At 45.5% G+C, this 20,049-nt stretch overlaps 1 protein-coding gene and 1 pseudogene across 1 annotated transcript in view; both read left to right on the top strand.

The window, feature by feature from the left end:
• Positions 1-19,836, top strand: part of VWA8 (von Willebrand factor A domain containing 8) — a 405,888-nt gene extending 386,052 nt beyond the window's left edge. The window contains exons 43-45 of the mRNA XM_075563021.1: positions 15,063-15,161; positions 17,478-17,716; positions 19,631-19,836. Of these exons, the coding sequence (XP_075419136.1) occupies positions 15,063-15,161; positions 17,478-17,716; positions 19,631-19,739 (447 nt within the window). The 3' untranslated portion in view covers positions 19,740-19,836. The remainder of the gene's footprint in view (positions 1-15,062; positions 15,162-17,477; positions 17,717-19,630) is intronic.
• LOC142461699 (10 kDa heat shock protein, mitochondrial pseudogene) lies at positions 9,947-10,487 on the top strand (annotated as a pseudogene).
• Positions 19,837-20,049: the final 213 nt, after the last annotated feature.

Below are 20,049 nucleotides of genomic sequence, written 5' to 3'. Positions count from 1 at the left end.
TGGTAGTTGGGGGGAGGAAGCATCCAGGATCCGGGGGAAAGCTGTGTTCTTCATCAATACTACCTCACACCCTAATTAACCCATCTCCTCTCCTAAACCCCTCTATGAGGGGATCTCCATTGGTCGACACTTGGGCCTTGGGTCTCCACTCTGCACTTCCCCCTTCATTTAATATTATTGCCAATCTTTTAAAATCTCGGTACGCTTCCCTGCGAGTCTCTTTCTATCGTCCTTAGCATGTAAGTGTAGCCGTTGGTAGCTGCCAATATTTTTCTGGTGGCCACAGGCCCTCCCATGGGCAACAGAACGCAGACCTGCCCCGTCCTGTGCCAGCCCTACGCAATGGCGGATCGCGTCACTGTGATGCACGGAGTTCTCACCGGCCGATTTCCAGAAGCAGGTTATCAGCGCCCCTTTCTAGTTGATCTCTTTCTGGAATCTCCGCCACCATGACCTGGTCAGCACCATAGCCACGCTCACACAGACAGATGGAAACCGCACATGAGGTGCATTGGCTGGGACTCAAACCTGGGTCTCGGCATGGAAGGCAAGGATTCCACCACCGAACCGCCTCGCACACAAACCACCCTTAGAAACGCTCACAGAATAATCGCTCGAGCCCAAGGCCCACTCTGACCCGGTTCAGACTGCGCCCCTCCATGCAGCAGGAAGCGCCTATGGGGTCCTCAGGACATGGCCCCGTAAACCGTTTCTAGGTCAGGTTCCTGAAATCCCTGGCCAGCCTGCTCAAGCAGGCCCCATGTCCCCCGGGCCGGCCTGGGGCTCCCTGCTAGGTCCATCCTTGTGAGGCAGTCTGGCCACTGGCCCGAGCACTTCAGGTTTGAGGGGTGACCAGGGAGCAGTGTCTGGAGGACTAGAAATGGAGCATGGATGCAACCCCTGAGTGCTCAGGGGCTGTGGAACCAAGCCCAGACCAAGGCCCAGAATTCTCCACAGGGCCGAGTTCTAGGGCAGAATTCCAAGGAATTCAACATTTCTGTATGCCTGATCCTTAAGAAGGATGGGGAGTGTTCAGCCCACAGGCCATCTAAGACCCATGACATCAGTAAGACCAGCTAACAGCACATGCCTCACCCAAGAGAGAACAGGCCAGTCCTCACGTTTGGGACAAGTGAATTACCGTATATACTCGTGTATAAGCCGAGTTTTTCCAGCACATTTTTAATGCAGTTTTTGTGGTAAAATTAGCTGCCTCGGCTGATATTTGGGTCGGCTTATACTCGAGTGTATAAGTAAACGTTTGGCCAGTGTAGCCCATGAATGTTACAAATATCCAAAGGGCGCTTGACAGGAAAAAAAGGGTCCCACCCCTGTTTATCAAAGGAGGACAAACAAGTATGCTGCTCAATGGCTTGTAGCTTGACTGGTACTTTTCCAATATTTAGATGTGCTATGCATACCGATTCTCATAGCAACCATATGGGACAGACGAGAACTGCCCCTGTGGGTTTCCAACGCTGAAGATCTTACAGGATCAGAAACCCTGGCTTTTCCCAAGAAGCAGCTGGTGAGTTCAAACCGCTGATCTTGCTGTCCGCAGCCCAGCACGGAGCCCATTCGACCTCCAGAGCTCTGAACACAATGGCAGTGAGGTTTTTGTTGTTGTGATTTGTTTGATTGTTTTGAGCTATGTGCACTGAGTTGGCCGATGTGAGTTGGAATCAACTCAATGGCCGTGAGTTTGGTTTTTGTTTTTATATCATTTTATTAGGGGCTCGTACAATTCTTATCACAATCCATACATACATCCATTGTGTCAAGATCATTTGTACATTTGTTGCCATCATCATTCTCAAAACATTTTCTTTCTACTTGAGCCCTTGATGTCAGCTCATTTTCTCCCTCCCTTCCCCCTCCCCACTCCCTCATGAACCCTTGATAATTTATAAATTATTATTTTGTCATATCTTACACTGTCCAACACCATGAGTTTTTCCATTTGTCCTGGGTCCTGAAAATGCTACTTGTTCAAGGAGTCTCCATCTTGTTTAGATTCCTTCAGATTCCATCTTGTTGTCTCGCTTGAGCCCCCAGCCCCATTAAAAAAATAATAATGTGTTGGTGTTGTTGAAGATATGCACTGCAGACATGCACCATACAACAGTTTCTGCGTGTCCAGTTCAGTGACTTTGATTACATCATTCAAATTATGCACCTGTTGCAAATGATTCCTCCTCATTAGCATAAATGCTTTGCCCCCTAAGCTTCCTGTGTATCCTTTCAAGTTACTATTGTCCATGTGGCCCCGTATAGCTAGTTCTTAGGAGCACCAGGAGCATGGTGAATTAGACTTCAAACCACAAGGCCGACAGTTCGAAATCACTAACTGCTCCATGGGAGAAAGAGGAGGCTTTCTACTCCCAAGAAGAGTCGCACTAAAATTGATTAGTGGTTATGATTGTACAACTCTTCTTGATACTATTGAACTATTAAAATGTATGGTATTTGTTATGTTCCAATAAAACTTTATTTTTTTTAAAAAGAGTTAAAGTCTCCGAAACCCATAGGGGCAATTCTTGTCTGTGTCCTATAGAGTCACTGTGTGTTAGAACTGACTCTGTGGCTGTGGGACTGAATTTCTTTTTGTTTTTTCTCGTTTTGTTTTATTATTTAGGTAGTTCGTTACAAGATTAGAGTGCTCAAGCCCCAAACCCTCTACTGGACATATCATCACCTACTTTGTAAGGGCGCCCACCCCCACAGGCTTCTAGCTCTAAAGGACCGTGGTTTTGACCTCAAATACTCTCTGTCCATTCACCTTCTCTCTGCCTTCTTTACACTTGGACAGAGGAGGATCCTCCCTCTCTCCAAACTGGACCCTCACTTGCCATGCCCATCATCCCGTGGCTCTCCCCTCCCACTGCCTCCACTCTTTGGCCTCCACAGTGCACAGACACCTCTCATCCAGCACCCTCTCTCGACACTGCGCTTCGATTTCTCTCTCCCCACAGGTCTTCACCTTCTCCCATCGTCGCCCTGGCTGTAAGAGCCATGTGTTGGTGCTCATCCCCCTGAGTGCCTGTGGTTAGTGCAGTTCAACCTCCTGAAACGCTCCGTCGGTGCCAGTTCCCCACAGATGTCGGGTTCTCCTGCTCTTCCACCGCTTGCTCCCCAACTGCCTCCCTCATCTCTGGGCCTTGCATCCACCCCTCGGAGGTGAAGCACCCCTGGTTCAGCTGAGGGCCTTCTCCGATCTTCCCTCTGTGTGCGTTCACCCCTGGCACTGGGGATGACCTCATCACTTCCCCTTTTGTGATTGACGAGGACCCTTCCACCACCAGCCCTGTCTCTGACTCTCTTTCCACCTTGGCACCAGCCTCCAAACACGATTTCAGCCTGACCAAAAGGAAGCTCACTTCCCCCCAAGGAACCCCACTTGCCTTCTGATTTCCCGTTGTTGCGTAACAGTCACTTTAACAGAAAATGCCCTACTTTTCATTCTAAATATGATTGTTTCAGTTTTGTTTTTCCTTTGCTTTTACCTCAGCTAGCTCAGGCTAACCACTATTTATCACATGGTTTCTGGGAAGGGAAAACATATTCCAGACTATAGACAACTTCTTTGTAAAAGAATATAGCCAAATAGAAAGGCAAATTTCTCTTTTTAAAAAAAAAAACATTTTATGTAAAAAAAGAAAAGAGAAAAAAATGATTAGGGCAAAGACTGTACAGATGTGCTTTATACAATTGATGTATGTATATGTATGAATTGTGATAAGAATTGTATGAGCCCCAATAAATTGCTTAAAAAAACATTTTATTAGGGACTCATACAACTCTTATCACAATCCATACATACATCAATTGTGTAAAGCACATCTGTACATTCTTTACCCTCATCATTTTCAAAGCATTTGCTCTGTACTTCAGGAAAGGCACATTTCTTAATGGACTTGTTTGATTTGATTGCCCACTCTCTTAAAGCATATGTACAATAGACGTGCCACTCTCCTAACATTACACATACAAAGATGAAAGTGAGTATGGCGTTTGCCCTCAAAGCACCCACCCATCACTGAGAAAGGAACAGACAGGGAACAAGTTATGGTGTTTCCTTACACACGAGCTTGCAGTTGTCTTGGCACTGTTTGTTGAAAAGATCCCTTGGATGATCTTGAGGCGGTCTTGGTGAAAAATAGGTTGACCATGCATACACCATTTTCCTTCTGTCATCTCAATCCTATTTCAAGTCTCTGCGTCTTTCCTTGTAGCGCTCACCTGGTGCCTGGATTACTGCTGCTTTATACTAAGTTTTGAAGTGTGGAAGAAGTGTAAGTGCTCTTCCTCCCCCACCCCCAAGATTGTTTTTGGCTATTCTGGGTACTCCCTTACAATGCCATATGAATTTTAGACTGTGCTTTTCAAGTTCTGCAAAGACATCAGCTAGGATTTTGATAGGGTTACTTTGAATCTGTAGATCAAGTTGGATAGTACTGCCATCCGAACCTCCATTGGTCTATCTCTTTGCCATATTGTGGTGGCTTGTGTGTTGTGGTGGGGCTGGAAGCTGTGGTGTTTCAAATGCTAGTAGCGTCACCCAAAGGGATGGGTTTCAGCAGAGATTTCAGACTAATAACAGATTCCTTCAGAGGAACCTTATGAACAGCAGCAGAACATTGTCCGAGAGAGGCCCAGAAGATGAGCCCCTGAGGCTGCAAGGCACGTCGAATATGACCGAGGAGGAGCTGCCTTCTCAAAGGAGAGTGGACAGTGATGACATGGACGGAGGAAAGCCTTCAAGCCCTTCACTTGCTGCTGGGGCACAACTCACGATGAGAAGAAATAGCTACTGCCATCTATTAATAATTGGAACTTGGCATGTACAAAGTATGAATCTAGGAAAATTGGAAGTCATCTAAAATGAAATGGAATGTATCAGATTGCCAACCTAGGCATAGTGAGCTCAAATGGACTGGCGCTGGCCATTTTGAATCAGACAGTTACTTGGTTTCCTGTGCTGGGAATGACACCACCAAGGAATGGTGTTGCCTTCTTCATCAGAAAGGACATTTCGAGATCTGTCTTGAAGTACAGTGCTGCCTATGATAGGATAAAGAAGTCAGCAACATAAACAGCAACTGTACACACGGACTCCTCTAGATGGGACTTCATTTATAGGAAGAGATGAAAGAGGAGGTCAGGATCCGCAGCTAAAAGTAGGCCAGGGCTCTACTGTGAAACATGCCTTATGCTCCTCTGTAAGTTCAGGTTGAAGCTAAAGAAAATAAAATCAAGGCCACCAGAGCCAAAAGACAATCTTGAGTATATCCCATCTGAAATTCAAGAACAATTCATAGCCAGATTTGACTCTTAGAACACTAAGGACAGAAGACTTGATGAGCTGCAGGATGCCATCAAGGACAACAAACATAGAGAAATCAGAAGACCTGCAAGCTTTTAAGACCCCAGATGCTATATCTTTTGATAGCCGGGCACCATCAGCTTTCTTCACCACATTTGGGGATGGACAACAGAAAAGAGGGTGAAGGGAGATATCGGACAGTGTAAGATATGACAAAATAATAATAATTTACAAACCATCAAGGGTTTATAAGGGAGGGGGTAGTGGGGAGAGAGGCGGGAAAATGAGGAGCTGATATTAAGGGCTCAAGTAGAAAGCAGATGTTATGGGAATGATGAAGGAAACAAATATGCTTGACATACAATGGATGGATTGTGATAAGAGTTGTACAAGCCCCTAATAAAATGATTTTTTAAAAAAGAAATCAGAAGACCATGAAAAAGGCAGGAAAGAAAAATAAAAAGGCCAAAGTGGATGTCAGAAGAGACTCTGAAACTTGCTCTTGAATGTAGAGCAGCTGAAGCCAGTGGAAGAAATGTTGACGTGAGAAAGCTGACCAGAAATTTTCACAGGGCAGCTCAGGGAGACAGAGAAAGTATTGTAATGAAATGTGCAGAGACTTGAAATTTGAAAGACAAAAAGGAAAAACACAGTCAGCATTCCTCAAGCCGAAAGAACCGAGGGGAAAATTCAAAGCTCATTGGCAATATGGAAAGATTCTATGGGCAAAATATTGAATGATGCACAAAGCATACAAAAATTAACATAGAGGCTATGCCAAAAAGCATTGGTTGATACCCAACCATTTCAAGAAGTATCGCCTGATCAAGAATGAATGGTATTGAAGAAAGCAGCTGCGCTGAAGGCATCAGTCCCAGGAACTGATGAGGTACCAACCGAAATCTTTAGACAAGCTGAAGGACTGGAGGCCCTCACGTGTCTGTGCCAAGAAGTGAAGAGGGCCATCTCTGTACCCATGCCAAAGAGAGGTGACGCAACAGAGTGCTCAAATTATGGAACAGTATTGTCTACCGTATATACTCAGGTATAAGCCGAGTTTTCAGCACAAAAAAAATGTGCTGAAAAACTGGGGTTTGGCTTATAAACGGGTCAGTGTACCCCAGTGAGGTGTAACATCTTGCTGGGACCCCCCACCCCCAAGGTAACAGGACAAGTGCCCGTTATCTCAAGGGTGAGATTGCTGTTTCTCTGCTGTTCATTCAAAGCCCCCTGACACTGCAGAGCTTTGAATGTTTGTTTACTCACATCTAACCAATCAGAGCCGTCCTATGACATGTGTCTTTGAATAAGCCTTTTAAAGACCATGTGCGAAGGATGTGGCATGAATGGATGTCATCTGGTCAAGCCCGACTAACAAAAGGAGGAAATCTCATGAAACCTAACAATTATTAGCAAAGTGGGTTCGAGATGCATGGGAAGACATTCCAGAAGACATGGTGCGACGTGCCTCCCAGAAATGTAGTATTAGTAATGCTATGGATGGCAGTGAAGACTGCGCTTTGTATGAAAATGACAGCAGTGATGGTGATGACGGTGATCTCAGTGAGGACAGTGTCTATGATGACCTCACACCAGCTGAAGCTCTGCATTGGGATACGGATGATGAGGAGGAATCCAGTTTTGAAGGATTTTAACTCTTTCCATTTTAGCTTGGTTGCTGATTGAGCTCAGGGAATAGTACTCTTAAAGGTAGCATTGTTGATACCTTATTGTTTTTGTTGAGCCTATTTTCCACTTACTGTGCTGGTTTACGAATGTTAAATGACTTGTTGTCCTTTTGTTTTTAGTTTAAAATAAATATTAAATACATTAGCCCACTGATGTCTCAAATTTTAGTAATTTTATTTTCATTTGTTTTGATTATGGAAACTCACCAATAGCTTCTGCATTTTCCACCCTAGGCTTATACTCGAGTCGATCAGTTTTTCTGGTTTCCCAGGTAATAATTAGGTACCTCGGCTTATACTCGGGTCGGCTTATATTCGAGTGTATGCGGTATATCAGTTGCAAGTAAAATTTCTCTGAAGAGCATTCAACAACGGTTGCAGCAGCATGTGGACAGGGGGCAGATTCAGGAGAGGAGTTGGAACAAGGGGTATCAGTGCAAAGACCTAGGTTTAGAACGCCAAACGGGAAGAGCACACTCAGTTTTCTCTACAGCTGACAGGAGAATTCCAGAAAAAGGCAAGCCTTGAGTTACATTCTTGAAAGATTCCATAGGCCAAATATTGACTGGGCAGAAAGCATCGAGAAGATGGAAAAAATACACCGAGTCACCATACCAAAAAGAACTCGTCGACATTCCATCATTTCAGGAGGTATCATATGAGCAAGAACCAGTGGTTCTGAGGGAAGAAGTTCAAACTGCACTGAACATGCTCCCCAAAAACAAGGCTCTAGGAATTGATGGAATAGCTATCAAAATGCCCCGGCAAGCTGAAACAGCACTCACTTCTCTATGCCAGGAAATTTCAAAGACAGTTCTTTAGCTGACTGGAAGAGAGCCACCATTTCTGCCCTTTCCAAAGAAAGGTGACTCAGTAGAATGCTCCAACTCTAAAACAATGTTGTCAATATCACACACAAGTAAAATTTTGCTTAGCGTCATCCAACAATGGGTGCACTAAGTGTATTGACAGGGAACTGCCAGAAGTTCAGGTCGGATTCAGAAGAGGGCATGGAGCAAGGGATCATTGCTGATATCTGGTGAATCTTGGCTCAAAGCAGAAAATACCAGAAAGATGTTTACTTGTGTTTCACTGACTACGCAAAGGCTATCATAAAGTGTGAACCATGATAAACCGTGGATACCGATGAGAAGAATGGGAATCCCAGAACACTTCATTGTGCTCATGGGGAACTGACACATGGATCAAGAGGCAATTGTGGGAACAGAACAAGGGAATTCTGAATGTTTTAAAATAGCGGGTCTCAACCTGTGAGTCATGACCCCTGTGGTGGTCAAATGACCCTTTCACAGGGGTCGCCCAATTCATACAAGTAGCAAAGTTATAGCTGTGAAGTAGTAGCAAAAATAATTTGATGGTTGGGGTCACCACAACCTGAGGACCTGTATTAAAGGGTCGCGACGTTAGGAAGGTTGAGACCCACTGTTTTAAGGGTGAAAGTATGATTATAAATGTCTTTAAAGGGGCCCTTTAGAGCTGAGGAAGCTCACTTGTGCTCATAATGTGTTTGTATCCTGTAAGGCTGTTGGATTTTGTGTAATGCTTTCTCAATCTCTTCACTTACAACTCTATTCAGATGGTCTATTCTTTAATCAAAATAGTTGTGTCCTCTTAGGAATTTGTGTATTTTCATCTAAGTGTTTTATTTATTGACATACACTTGTTGATAGGATTCCTTTGTAACTCATTTATTTCTGCAAGGACGGTTGGTAGGTCCCGTGTTCATTTCTGAGTCTAATCATTTGAGGTTTCAACTCACCAGTTTGTCATTTTACTGATTTTCTTCTCGGTTTCTCTCATTTCTGCTCCAGTCTTTATAGTTCCTCATTCTGCGTGCTTGAGGCATAATATGCTCCCTTTTTTTCAGCTCCTCAAGATGGAAGTTAAGATTATTGATCTGAGAACTTTCTTCTTTCAAAAGATGGGCATTTACTATGTACTGTAGTGGTGATCTATGATAGCTTCACTTTCATTCATCTCAAAGAATTTTCTGATTCCACTCCTGATTTTGTTATAATCCATGGGCTCTTTAGGAGAGTTGTTTAATTTGTGCAGTTTCCTAATTTTTTCTATTCTATTGTGGTTTCAGGACATGTTTTGTAATATTTCTATCCTCTTACACTTATTGAAGTTTGTTTTGTGGTCTGGAGTATGGTCTACCTTGTAGAGTGCCCATGTTCACTTGAGAAGAATGTGCCTTTTGTTTTGTTTGGGTAGAATGTTCTAGAGATGACTGTGCATTTCAGTTGCTTTATGTTGTTCAAGTTTTCTATTTCCTTCTGTCTCGTTGTTCTATTCAGTGTAGGTAGTGAGGGGCTGAGGTCCCACACTATTACTGTTGAATTGTTTATTGATCCCTTCATTTCTGTCAGTTTTTGCTTCATGTGTTTTGGTGTTCTAATGTTAGGTGAATATATGTTCATAATTGTTATATATTTCTGATGAGCTGACCCCTTTGTCATTATGAAGTGTTCCTCTTTCTCTCTAATACTATTCTTTTGCTTTAAAGTCTAATTGTCTGATATTAATGTAATCACTCCAGTTTTCTCTCCAATTGCTTTATACATAATATACCTTCATCTATCAATCTATAATCTAGTTATAGTACAAATCTCTGACTCTAAAATTTTTCTTCTGTAAACAACCTTTAAGTGGAACAGTGATTCTTAGACATTTTTCTAATAATACTCCAGTCTTTTATCCCAAAGCCCACCCCCTGATTTTCCATACAGATACCCTAATTAGCCAAATATTCAGAGGGCTATGATCGTCTACCATCAGAAAAGCTCTTAAAGGGATGAGGTGGGGAAGGGGTAAGAAGGGACTTTAAACAGCAAGCCCAACAGTTGGAAGGAACCAACTTCTCATCGACCATCAAACTTCTTCCCAGCTTCTACAAAAGACCTACTCCTGGGGTCTCTCCTTGCAGCGGCGCAGCGTGAGAGGAGGACTTGCAGCGGCCACCCCAGCGTCATGGCAGGACAGGCATTTCGAAAGTTTCTTCCCCTCTTTGACCGAATATTGGTGGAAAGGAGTGCCGCTTAAACTGTAACCAAAGGAAGCATTATGCTTCCAGAAAAATCGCAAGGAAAAGTCCTTCAAGCAACAGTCGTAGCTGTTGGGTCCAGCTCGAAAGGAAAGAGTGGAGAGATTGAACCAGTGAGTGTGAAAGTTGGAGATAAAGTTCTTCTGCCTGAATATGGAGGCACCAAAGTAGTTCTAGATGATAAGGATTATTTCTTATTTCGAGATGGTGACATTCTTGGGAAGTATGTGGATTAGAGGAAGCCACTGTTGAAATGGCATCATGTGAAGCTGCCCATGCCACTGAAGTTCTGAAATCTGTCATCATGTAAATAATCTCCATGTCTCTCTTTTATAATAAACTCATGATATGCGGTGTCGCTAAAATTTTGTTTCTTTGTTTTAAAACATTTCCAAATAAAAATATGCAGACCAAAAAAAAAAAAGACCTACTCCTGCCTCTCAGATTTAACCTTTTGCAACAGGCTATTCTCCTGCACATGATGAAATAGAGATAAGTATTTCCTAAATTGGAAATGGAAAATTACATCATGCGTGCCGATTATAAAATCTCATTATCCATTTTAGTTAAATGTCTTACTGCTGTGTATTCATATTTGTGTGAATGTGCAAGCTCTTACACCTATATGCAGCTGGTCCCAGACTTAGAGCATATCCAAGTTATGACACACCCTTCTTACCAACTGTCTACTTCTGTTTGTTTCTTTGTATGTCTTATCATTAGTAAGATGTATGAATATCACCTAGTGTTGCAGTGCACCATTTCCTGATTTTCTCACTCTCAGATGTCCAGTCACAGTTGTTCAGTGTGATGACTTACTGTTCAACTCCTGTCACATGGCCCACTGTGGGCTGGTCCACGTTGAAGTCAGTGTAGGGGATTGTAATGGAAAGTTGAACAATGTTGAGCCCTAATGACAAAAGACAATTGCCTTGTAGTATTCCCCAGTGTGTCTGGAACATTGCTTCTTCCTGGGAGTAAATTACAAGAAAATGTGTTACATGGATTTGGGGGAAATTGCTGAGTTGTATGAACACACTGCAAGCATTTGCTTTGGGGAATACCATGGAAGAGGTAGGAGAGGAAATGGCCCTATGACAAGAATTCTGAATGTGGAACTTGATATGGCCATGTGAAATCACTCAGAGATCACAGAAAAGGGGAACTGACAGGTCAGGACTTAGTGGATTTGAAGAGGAAAGAAATTTTTTTTCTTTTTTAAATCATTTTATTGGGGCTCGTACAACTCTTATCACAATTCATACATACACCCACTGTGTCGAGCACATTTGTACATTTGTTGCCATCATCAGTCTTAAAGCATTTTCTTTCTACTTGAGCCCTTGGTATCAGCTCATTTTTCCCCTCCCTCCCTGCCCCCTTCCCTCATGAACTCTTGAGAATTTGTAAGTTATTATTAATTTTTCATATCTTACACTGTCTGACGTCGAGGAAGGAAATTTTAAAGAAGAAAAAATAATGCAGAAGAGGAAGGAGGGAATTTATCAAACCATTTTATAGTGAAAGGATTAGCTAGAGGTATCTTTTGTTTTTTAACTGAAATAGAGACTTCAGTTGCTTGAAAACTTGGACCCAAATGATGGTGGCTTTGCCAAAGTCAAAGTCAATCTTCAAGAAGCGATGAGATGGCACCACGATGAGCTAGAATGAAAAAGAAAGGACTGAACCTATAACTCAATCCCTGACTGGGAACACCATCCTCATTTCCAGGGATGATCCCGACGATCCAGAACCTTCTACCCATGGCGTTACCAATGCAACTGACAAAATGCCAATGTCTAACTCTTCCTCATCCAACTGAATGTGTGTGGTTTGTGTATTTTATGTATATATCAAATTTTATCCTTAAAACATGTATGAAGTACAAGCAGTCCCTGATTTACAACATATTTGAGTTGCGATAAACCACGCAGTGACCCACATGTTCAGCCTCTGACTACAAGCCAGTCAGTTTGCTCTGTGGGGAAAGCTGAGGCTTTCTCCCCCCTGCAAGGATTTGTAGCCTCAGAAACCCACAGGGCAGTTCTACTCTGGCCTACTGGGTTGCTGTGAGTTAGAATCAACTCAATAGCAATGAATGTGGTATTTGGGGTTTCATTATTTGTAATGTTTCTAACCCCAAAGGACAAATCAAGATTGAATTTGTAAAAATACTCTCTTAGGCGAGGTTCTCCAGATAAACAAAACCAGTGGCACTTATATATGCATATACCAAGAGATTTAAGGCTGGCAAGTTTCAAGTCTGTGGGCACATGACCTATGAACCCAAGAATGGAAGGGTCTGGCTACAGAGGTAAGTGGCCCCGGTTCAGCCAGTTAAAACAACATGCAGTTGATGACTCCTAATACTAACAGGCTGCTGGGTCAAGTCCAAAGATCTGAAGGTCAATTAGCAGAATGCAGACTCCAGACCCAGCAAAAAGTGAGCAAGCTTTCCCACAGTGTCCAATGACATTAGAAGCAGGCTACACCAGAAGGAACTCTCATCAGGGAGGGTTGCCTCAGTCTTACTGGCAAAACCACTGAGGATCCCGGCCCAGCCAAGTTGACACAAAATACCATCTCAGACACTGATCCTAAATGTCAACAATAATGAAAAGAAAAAGGTATTTTTGATAGTTATCAAACTAGAACTTCACTGTAAATCCGAGGACTAAGTGTATATTGAAAGGGGCTGGGGGCATGGGGGGAGACCAGAAAGCTAGATAAGACATTTACTAAATCCATTCACAGGGCATGGGGTTATGAGTACATTTTATTTTATGTTTTGCATTTTTATTTAATAATTTCTGCAATGCATATGTTTTACTTGTGTGGTCACAAATATATACACACACACACATTAGTTGGTGTAGAGGCTAAAGCACCTGGCAGCTAGCAGAGAGTCAGCAGTTCAAACCCACCAGCCGTTCCATGGAAGGAACAATTTGGGACGTCTGCTTCTGAGCAGATGACAGCCGGGGCAACCCTGTGGGGCCGCTTTACTCTGAGAACGGGGTCACCGGAAACAGTTCAAGGGCAGAGGGGTTGATTGTGGTTTATTGGTTTTCTGTTGAATAAGAGGATAGATCAGCAAGCAGTGACTGCGCCTGAAATTTGTGCCTTTGTTAAGAACCATACATCCACCCTGCATTCTCTGTGCCCATACGTTGAGCAACTTGGAGGAAAGATTGTGCCAAGAGTGGGGTATTTCTATTCCTGGGTAACAAATTAGCATAAACATAGCTCCAGGAAGCAACCCCCACTTATTAGCTCATAGCTCTGTGGGTCAAACGTCTCCATGGGCAGAGTTCTATTTTCTGCTTAAGATCTCCCCAGGCCAAAACCAGGATGTTGGCCGAGCTGAGTGCTTCCTGGAGGGCCTGGGCACAAATCTGCTTCCCGGCTTATTCAGATTGTTGGCAGCATTGAGTTCCCTGTTGTAAGCCTGAGGTCCACTTCCTTGTTGGCTCCCAACCCAGCGTCACTCTCGGCTCCTAGAAGCTGCTCTGTGGTCCTTGCCCAGAGCCCTATCCCCCCGAGACCCGGGCACCCTGACTCTCCTCCGGCTGTCTGTCTTTCCTTGTAGCAGCCTGACAAATCCTCCCTGCTTTTCAGGGGTTTCTGTGACTCAGTTAAGTCTACCTCGATAACCTCCCTTTTGAAGAACTCAAAGTCAACTGACTGTTTTTGTCGTGGGAGGCTGTCAATCATCACAGCCTCATGCTCAACAGAAGGACACACTGCGCGGTCCTGCGCCGTCCTCGCATTTGCTCTTATGTCCAGGCCATCGCAGGAGCCACGATGTGGACCCATCTTTTGTGAGGATCTGCCTCATTTCCGTTGCCCCTCGACTTCACAAAGTTGTGTCTCTTCCATGGACTGCTCGCTCCTGATAGCATGTCCAAGGTATGTGAGAAAAGTCTGGCCATCCTTGTAAGAAGTATTCTGGCTGTACTTCTCATAGATAAAGTCAACGTACTAGTAGCCTTACTGGTTTCTTCAAACTTCTTTCTGTCCCATTGTTGTTGTTGTTGTTGTTGTTGTTGTTGTTGTCACGGAGTCACTTCCCACCCACAGCGCCCAGGCACAGCGGGAAGAAGCAGTGCCCATCCTGCGCCCCCTCACCATTGTCCCTGTGCCCGGGACCCATTGTTGAAGCCACTGTGTCAGGCCATCTCCTGGAGGGCTTCCGCTAGTTCACTGCCCTCCACTGTCCCCAGCACGGTGTCCTTCTCCCGGGACTGCTCTCTCCTGACAACATGCCCAGAGTATGTAAGACCAAATCTTGGCATCCTTGCCTCTAAGGAGCACCACTTGTCTGTCAGTTTGTTTTACTTGTGGGATGCTGGAAGCTATGTCCCTGGTGTTTCAAATGCCAGCAGGGTCACCCACAGTGGACAGGTTTCAGGGGAGCTTCCAGACTAAGACCAGACAAGGAAGAAGGACTGGGCACCCCACTTTGGAGGAAGGAGCCACTGACAACCACAGGCAGAGCTTTGGGCCCAGAGGGGAGCCTACTCACACGAGTGTGTCCCACGGTATTTCCAGGACCAGCAGGCATTGAGGGGAGGGGATTTCAGAGAGCACTGTACCGCAGGACACGGGGATCTTGAGGTACACGGGGATCTTGGGGATCCCCTGGGATTCTGCGCAGCACTCCATGTGTGGCGTTTATGAAGCAGAAAGCTTCTCCTGAGAGTTAGGGATGGGACTCTCGACAGCTGGAGGCCTCCTCCCACCCCCACCTCCTTCGGGAGAGTCAGGACCACGGAAGAGGACAAAGCAGCAGTGAAGGTGTCCACACCGTGTTTGCTGTGTCCCGAGGCAAACAGCCCCCGCTCTGCTCTTCTCCGGCGCCCTATGTCTCCCCTTTCTCCTCCTTTGAGCACCTTTGAGCGAAAGCAGCCCAGCGAATGGGAGACTTCCTGGCTCAGTGGCAGTTCTCGGGTAGAACCTAACTCTCCTGCCCACTCGCTTGCAGTATGACATCGCTGGACACTCGGGAGACGGCTACAACATTAGCCTCGTTCCAGTGAACAAAATGCCCAAGGACAACAAACAGAGACTAGAAATTCTGAAGGTAAGTTCACTCACCTACCCCTGTGTTCTAAAACGTCCATCATATTACAGTGTCTCCTGAGCACTGAACCAGCAGAGGCAGGAGGGAGAAAAACGTTCTGCGTTGCAAACATTCAAGCATTAAAACTGAGAGCGACCTCATCGTGCCTCAACCCTTTCCTCCACTGCACAGAGTTCACATCTGTTGGCCAGATACGTTTAGGGTTACAGAGTGCGGCATCCAGACTCCACCACTTGGGTCCCCTCTTGTATCCTATACTGATACCTTCAGCCCAAAGATGTTTCCTCCAAATGCTGTCTAACCCCAATTTTAGGGCTCTTGATATGTTCTAATGATAAATTGAATTTCTCATATTAAGCTCTGCAATATGAACCAACAAATCATAATTTCAAAATAAATCTTCTCTATTATTATTGATGTGAATATAGTGTTTAATAATATAACCCTGTTCATTGGAAACTCCCCACATGGAAAGAGCATGCCAGCCTGTGTGATCACAAGGTGTCGACAGGACCAGTTATCAGGCATCAGAAGACCGAAAACAAATAATCAAATTGTTGAGAACAAGGAAGGTCAGAGTGGACACCCAAAACCCATCTGTAGACAATTAGACATCTCTCAGAAGGGTCACAAGGAAAGGACGAGTCAGCCAGGGTGCAGGATAGCGCTGATAGAACACACACTATTCCTCTAGTTCCTTGAGGCTTCCTCACCCCCAATATCATGACCCCCACTGACCTTACAAACCGGCTAGACCGGAGCATGTACACTGGTACAGACAAGAGCTCTCGACACATGGAAAGATAACCCCCCTCAGGAACAGAAATGAGAGTAGCGATACCAAGAGAGGAGGGGCAAGGTAGGGGGAGAAGGGGCAAACAGATGGCAATGATAGACATATCAACACCCCCCCCAAAAAAAGTGAAGAACAACAGAAATGTGGGTAAAGGGAGACAGCAGTTGGTGTACGGCATGAAAATAATAATAATTGATAATTTATCAAGGGTTCACGAGGGTGGGAGGGTGGGGGGAGGAGGGGGAAAAGAGGAGCTAATACCAAAAGCTCAAAAAGGGGAAAAATGTTTAGAAAATGATGATGGCAACATATGTACAAATGTGCCTGGTACAATTAATATATGGATTGTTATAAGAGCTGTAAGAGCCCCTAACAAAAGGATTTAAAGTAATAATCATTGGAAACTCAACTCCATGGTTTTTATTTTTCTCGTATCATCGCCTCCCTTCAGAAATGATGATACCAAGTTTTGCAAGGGTAAGTGAAAAAGTATTATCCTGGGGTTTCCAGTTCACACACACACACACACAGGTTTATTCCAGACAAAATACATTGAAACCTGTGTCTGCGATCCTTTGAGGAATGCCCTTGTCTGTGTCTTGGGAGAGTGCCTTCAACCACGGCCGCAGAAAAGGTCCAGTTCAGACAGCCGCTTCTCAGGGCATCTGTTCAAGGCAGCTCAGAGGTGATGGCAACTGCTTCGCAACTGATTAAGCATAATCTTAATAGGTTTTCTCAAAGACCACAGGCTCATAAGGTCTTGTGATAAAGGAGGGTTGTTTTGTTTTTTGTTTTTAATGGAAGATTATATTTTAGTGAGAGAAAAATAGGCCAGGAAAGTTGCCCCCCAGGCCTTTTTTCCCCACCATGACAATGCACCTGCTCATTCTTTGAGGGTGACTCAGGCTGACTCACAAGATTCATAGGGAACTCTTCCCCCATCAGCCCTGCAGCCTTGCTCTTGCCTCATCCGAATCCTTTTTGTTCCTGAGACACAAAGAACATTTAAGAGGAACTCTGTTGATCTGGGGGGGAGGGGAGACACCTGCAAGAGCAGCCGGTTGGCCACTGTATAAATGTAAAAGGAAGAGCACAGAATCCCTCTGGGAGGAGTTAGAGAAACAGAAATGTTGCCCCAGAAGTATATAGACACAGATGCAGGAGAGATTGAGAAACAGTAGCCTCAACGTTTGATATTTTTGTTCAGTAAACGTTTCTATGATTTTATAGCGATACTGTGTGAATTAGCCTCGTCTATTTTCTCCCCATTCCTCACTGTAAACGGCAGCATGAACTTTCAGGTGCCACCTGTGACAGTGCTGGAGTGCCGCCTGCCCTCACGCATGTCTGTGACAATTACAGGTCTCCTCATGCGTGTCACTCTGATTGCAAATTCAACGGAACGCACCCTGGTCCTCGCTTTGCCTGTGTGACCGCTGATATCTGTGCCTTCTCGTGGTCAACACACCCCTAAAAAGAAGGTTCTCAGCCACTTTCTGTGCCCTGTCTCTTGCCCCCAGACCATGCACGCGCATGCTCAGTTCTGCATGAGTGGAGACCACACCCTGGAGGGGACAGAGCACGCCATCAAGGAAATCGCCAAAGAAGAAGCTGATGAGTACTTTGTCATTGTCTTGAGCGATGCCAATCTGTCCCGGTATGGCATACATCCGGACAGGTTCGCCCGGATCCTGACCAGCAACCCGCAAGTCAATGCTTTCGCCATCTTCATTGGCTCCTTGGGCGACCAGGCAAACAGGTGAGGGTCGTTTCGGGATACGATGGCATACAGACTTGGGTCTGACCCCTGACATTTCATGAGCTGGGTGTGTGCTGGGCATTGGGGAAAGGGGTGGGAGGCTATGATGTGCTGGCTAGTGGTTAGACCAGCAGCAATGATTTTAAATGAATTCCTTTTCATTAGTAAGTTGGTTGGCCCACTAATTAGTTGGATAGTAATTTAGGCACTTCAGATCAAGTGCCCAAACTCAGTTCTGATCAGTTCATGTTCAAATCATACTCAAACGAGCAGATGCCCACTATTTTCCTGTAATAAGAGACTGTGTGTGAGTGCATGTGTGTTGCTTATTAAATAGAACGCTTACCCAGGTGAAACACTTAGAGGTTGAATCAGGAAAAACCAAACTCTCCATCATCGAGTCTCTGCTGAGTCACAGCGACCCTGTAGGACAGGGTAGAACTGCCCGCTGTGAGTGTCTGAGATGGAACCTCTTTCCAGCGATAGAAAGACCTGTCTTTCTTCCTAAAGACTAGTATTTATTGGAAAACTCAACACTGAAATACTCTTGTCTAGAAAGTTACACTCAAATCATAAATACCCCGTTGGGGGCCTTCGGAACGAAGAAATCTGGAACCACGTTTGTGAACTCGAACGCACTGACATTCATCTTTTGGAAGTACAGACAGAGAGAGCCCGTGGTTTTTCTCGTCTTTCTCCATAGGAGTGGCTCGTGGTTTCAAACCGCTGACCTTGAGGTTAGCAGCCAACAGCATAACCCGCTATGCCTTCAGGACCCCTCCTGGGATAGAGCCCTGGAAGTGGCGGAGGACATTTTGTCCTTCCTCAGATGCTGACCGGTCCCTTGTAGAGCAAGGTTGAGAGCAGACTCAGGTCATGTAATTTCAATAGCTTTATTGCAAACCAACGGTGCATTTTTCTTGTTCTCACGAGTTCGACTCTTTGGGAACCTCAATGTCCTTGAGAATTCACACCAAACCGGTCTCCCCCCATGTCCTTAGCACCTGCCAGCCCTGGGCGCAGAGATACCAGCTCGGTGAAGGCTGGGGGGAAGGGGGAGTCGCTGAATGGCTGTTTTGTCCCTCTAGTGAAGAGACCCTGTTGGGACATTCACAGAAAGCCCAGTGATGCCCTCATGGTTTCCTCGGGGAGAGGGCCAACACCACTGGCAGAAGACACCAAAGGGTCTACCGGGCATGCCAAATGTATGCTACGACTCGGCTGGTGGACTTTTAGTAAATGTCATTTCGAAGCAAAACTTCACTGGCGAATGAAAGGAGGCGTTCTTTGGACCAGAACTGTGTCTTGCCCTGTTCCGTTGCCTTCAGAAATGTCCCTTTGTTCCAAATGATAAGTTGGCATTTTTAAAAAAATTACCATAAGCCTCTCTAACCTCAGTGCCATGGAAGCAGCAATTGGATACTGCAGGTGGCATGTCACATTGTGTAATGCAGAGGTGGGGGCGGGGGGAGGGGACCGGCACCGGACGCCAGCAAGGGCGCCAGGGATTTGACGGGCAACATTTTTGGAAGGCTGTTTTCCTAGCAGGAAGTGTGGTGTAAGGTCAGCGTGTCCTCCGGGCCCAGGTGAGCTGTCGATTGGCCCCTGGGGCCTCCATTGGACCGGACAACACAAAACCCCAGGAAACGACCACATTAAAAAGAAGAAAAATCTTTACATATGGACTGATTTTTCTGACTAAAAAGACCCTCCTCTCGGTTCACTGCTTCTAAGGCGTCCCTGCCTCCCCATCGCTCTCCCAGGCCTTTCATTGCCTGGTGACGGCTCATTCAAAGGCAGGTTCAAGAAAGTAAACGCAGCTCCTCCCGACAAGCCTCGGCCTGGGGGGCGGGGGCGGAGGTGGGGGGCGCCCTGATTTGCAATGGTAATTTCCCCTCCCTTTCCACCCCGCAGGCTTCAGAGAATGCTCCCTGCGGGCCGGTCCTTCGTTGCCATGGACACGAAGGACATCCCTCAGATTCTACAACAGATCTTCACCTCCACCTTGCTGTCCAGCGTCTGATAAGAAGTGCCCTCCGCCAGCCCCCAACGATGCTGGCATCCCGACATCGCCCTGCCTTCGGTGTGAATAAAGAGCGCGGAGAAGGAAAGAAGCCTCTGTGTGCATGTGTGCGTGACAGCCTGGCGGTGACTTCCTCCGCCATGGGAATTCAGAAAAGCAGCGCAGGAGGGCTTGTGCGGGGAAGTCCCCAAGCACGGTTGCCTTTAGCAGTCACTTTGAGAGAGTGGGTTGACCTGCATTCCATTCAGGATCGGGGTGGAGGAAGGTGGTGGGAAAACCCCTGGGCCTGGGCCTGGGGCCAGAAACCGGT

The sequence above is a fragment of the Tenrec ecaudatus genome, chromosome 11 (genome assembly GCF_050624435.1).
Source record: "Tenrec ecaudatus isolate mTenEca1 chromosome 11, mTenEca1.hap1, whole genome shotgun sequence".
In the NCBI taxonomy this organism is placed as follows: Eukaryota; Metazoa; Chordata; class Mammalia; order Afrosoricida; family Tenrecidae; genus Tenrec; species Tenrec ecaudatus.
This window is presented reverse-complemented; position numbering and strand designations above follow the sequence as displayed.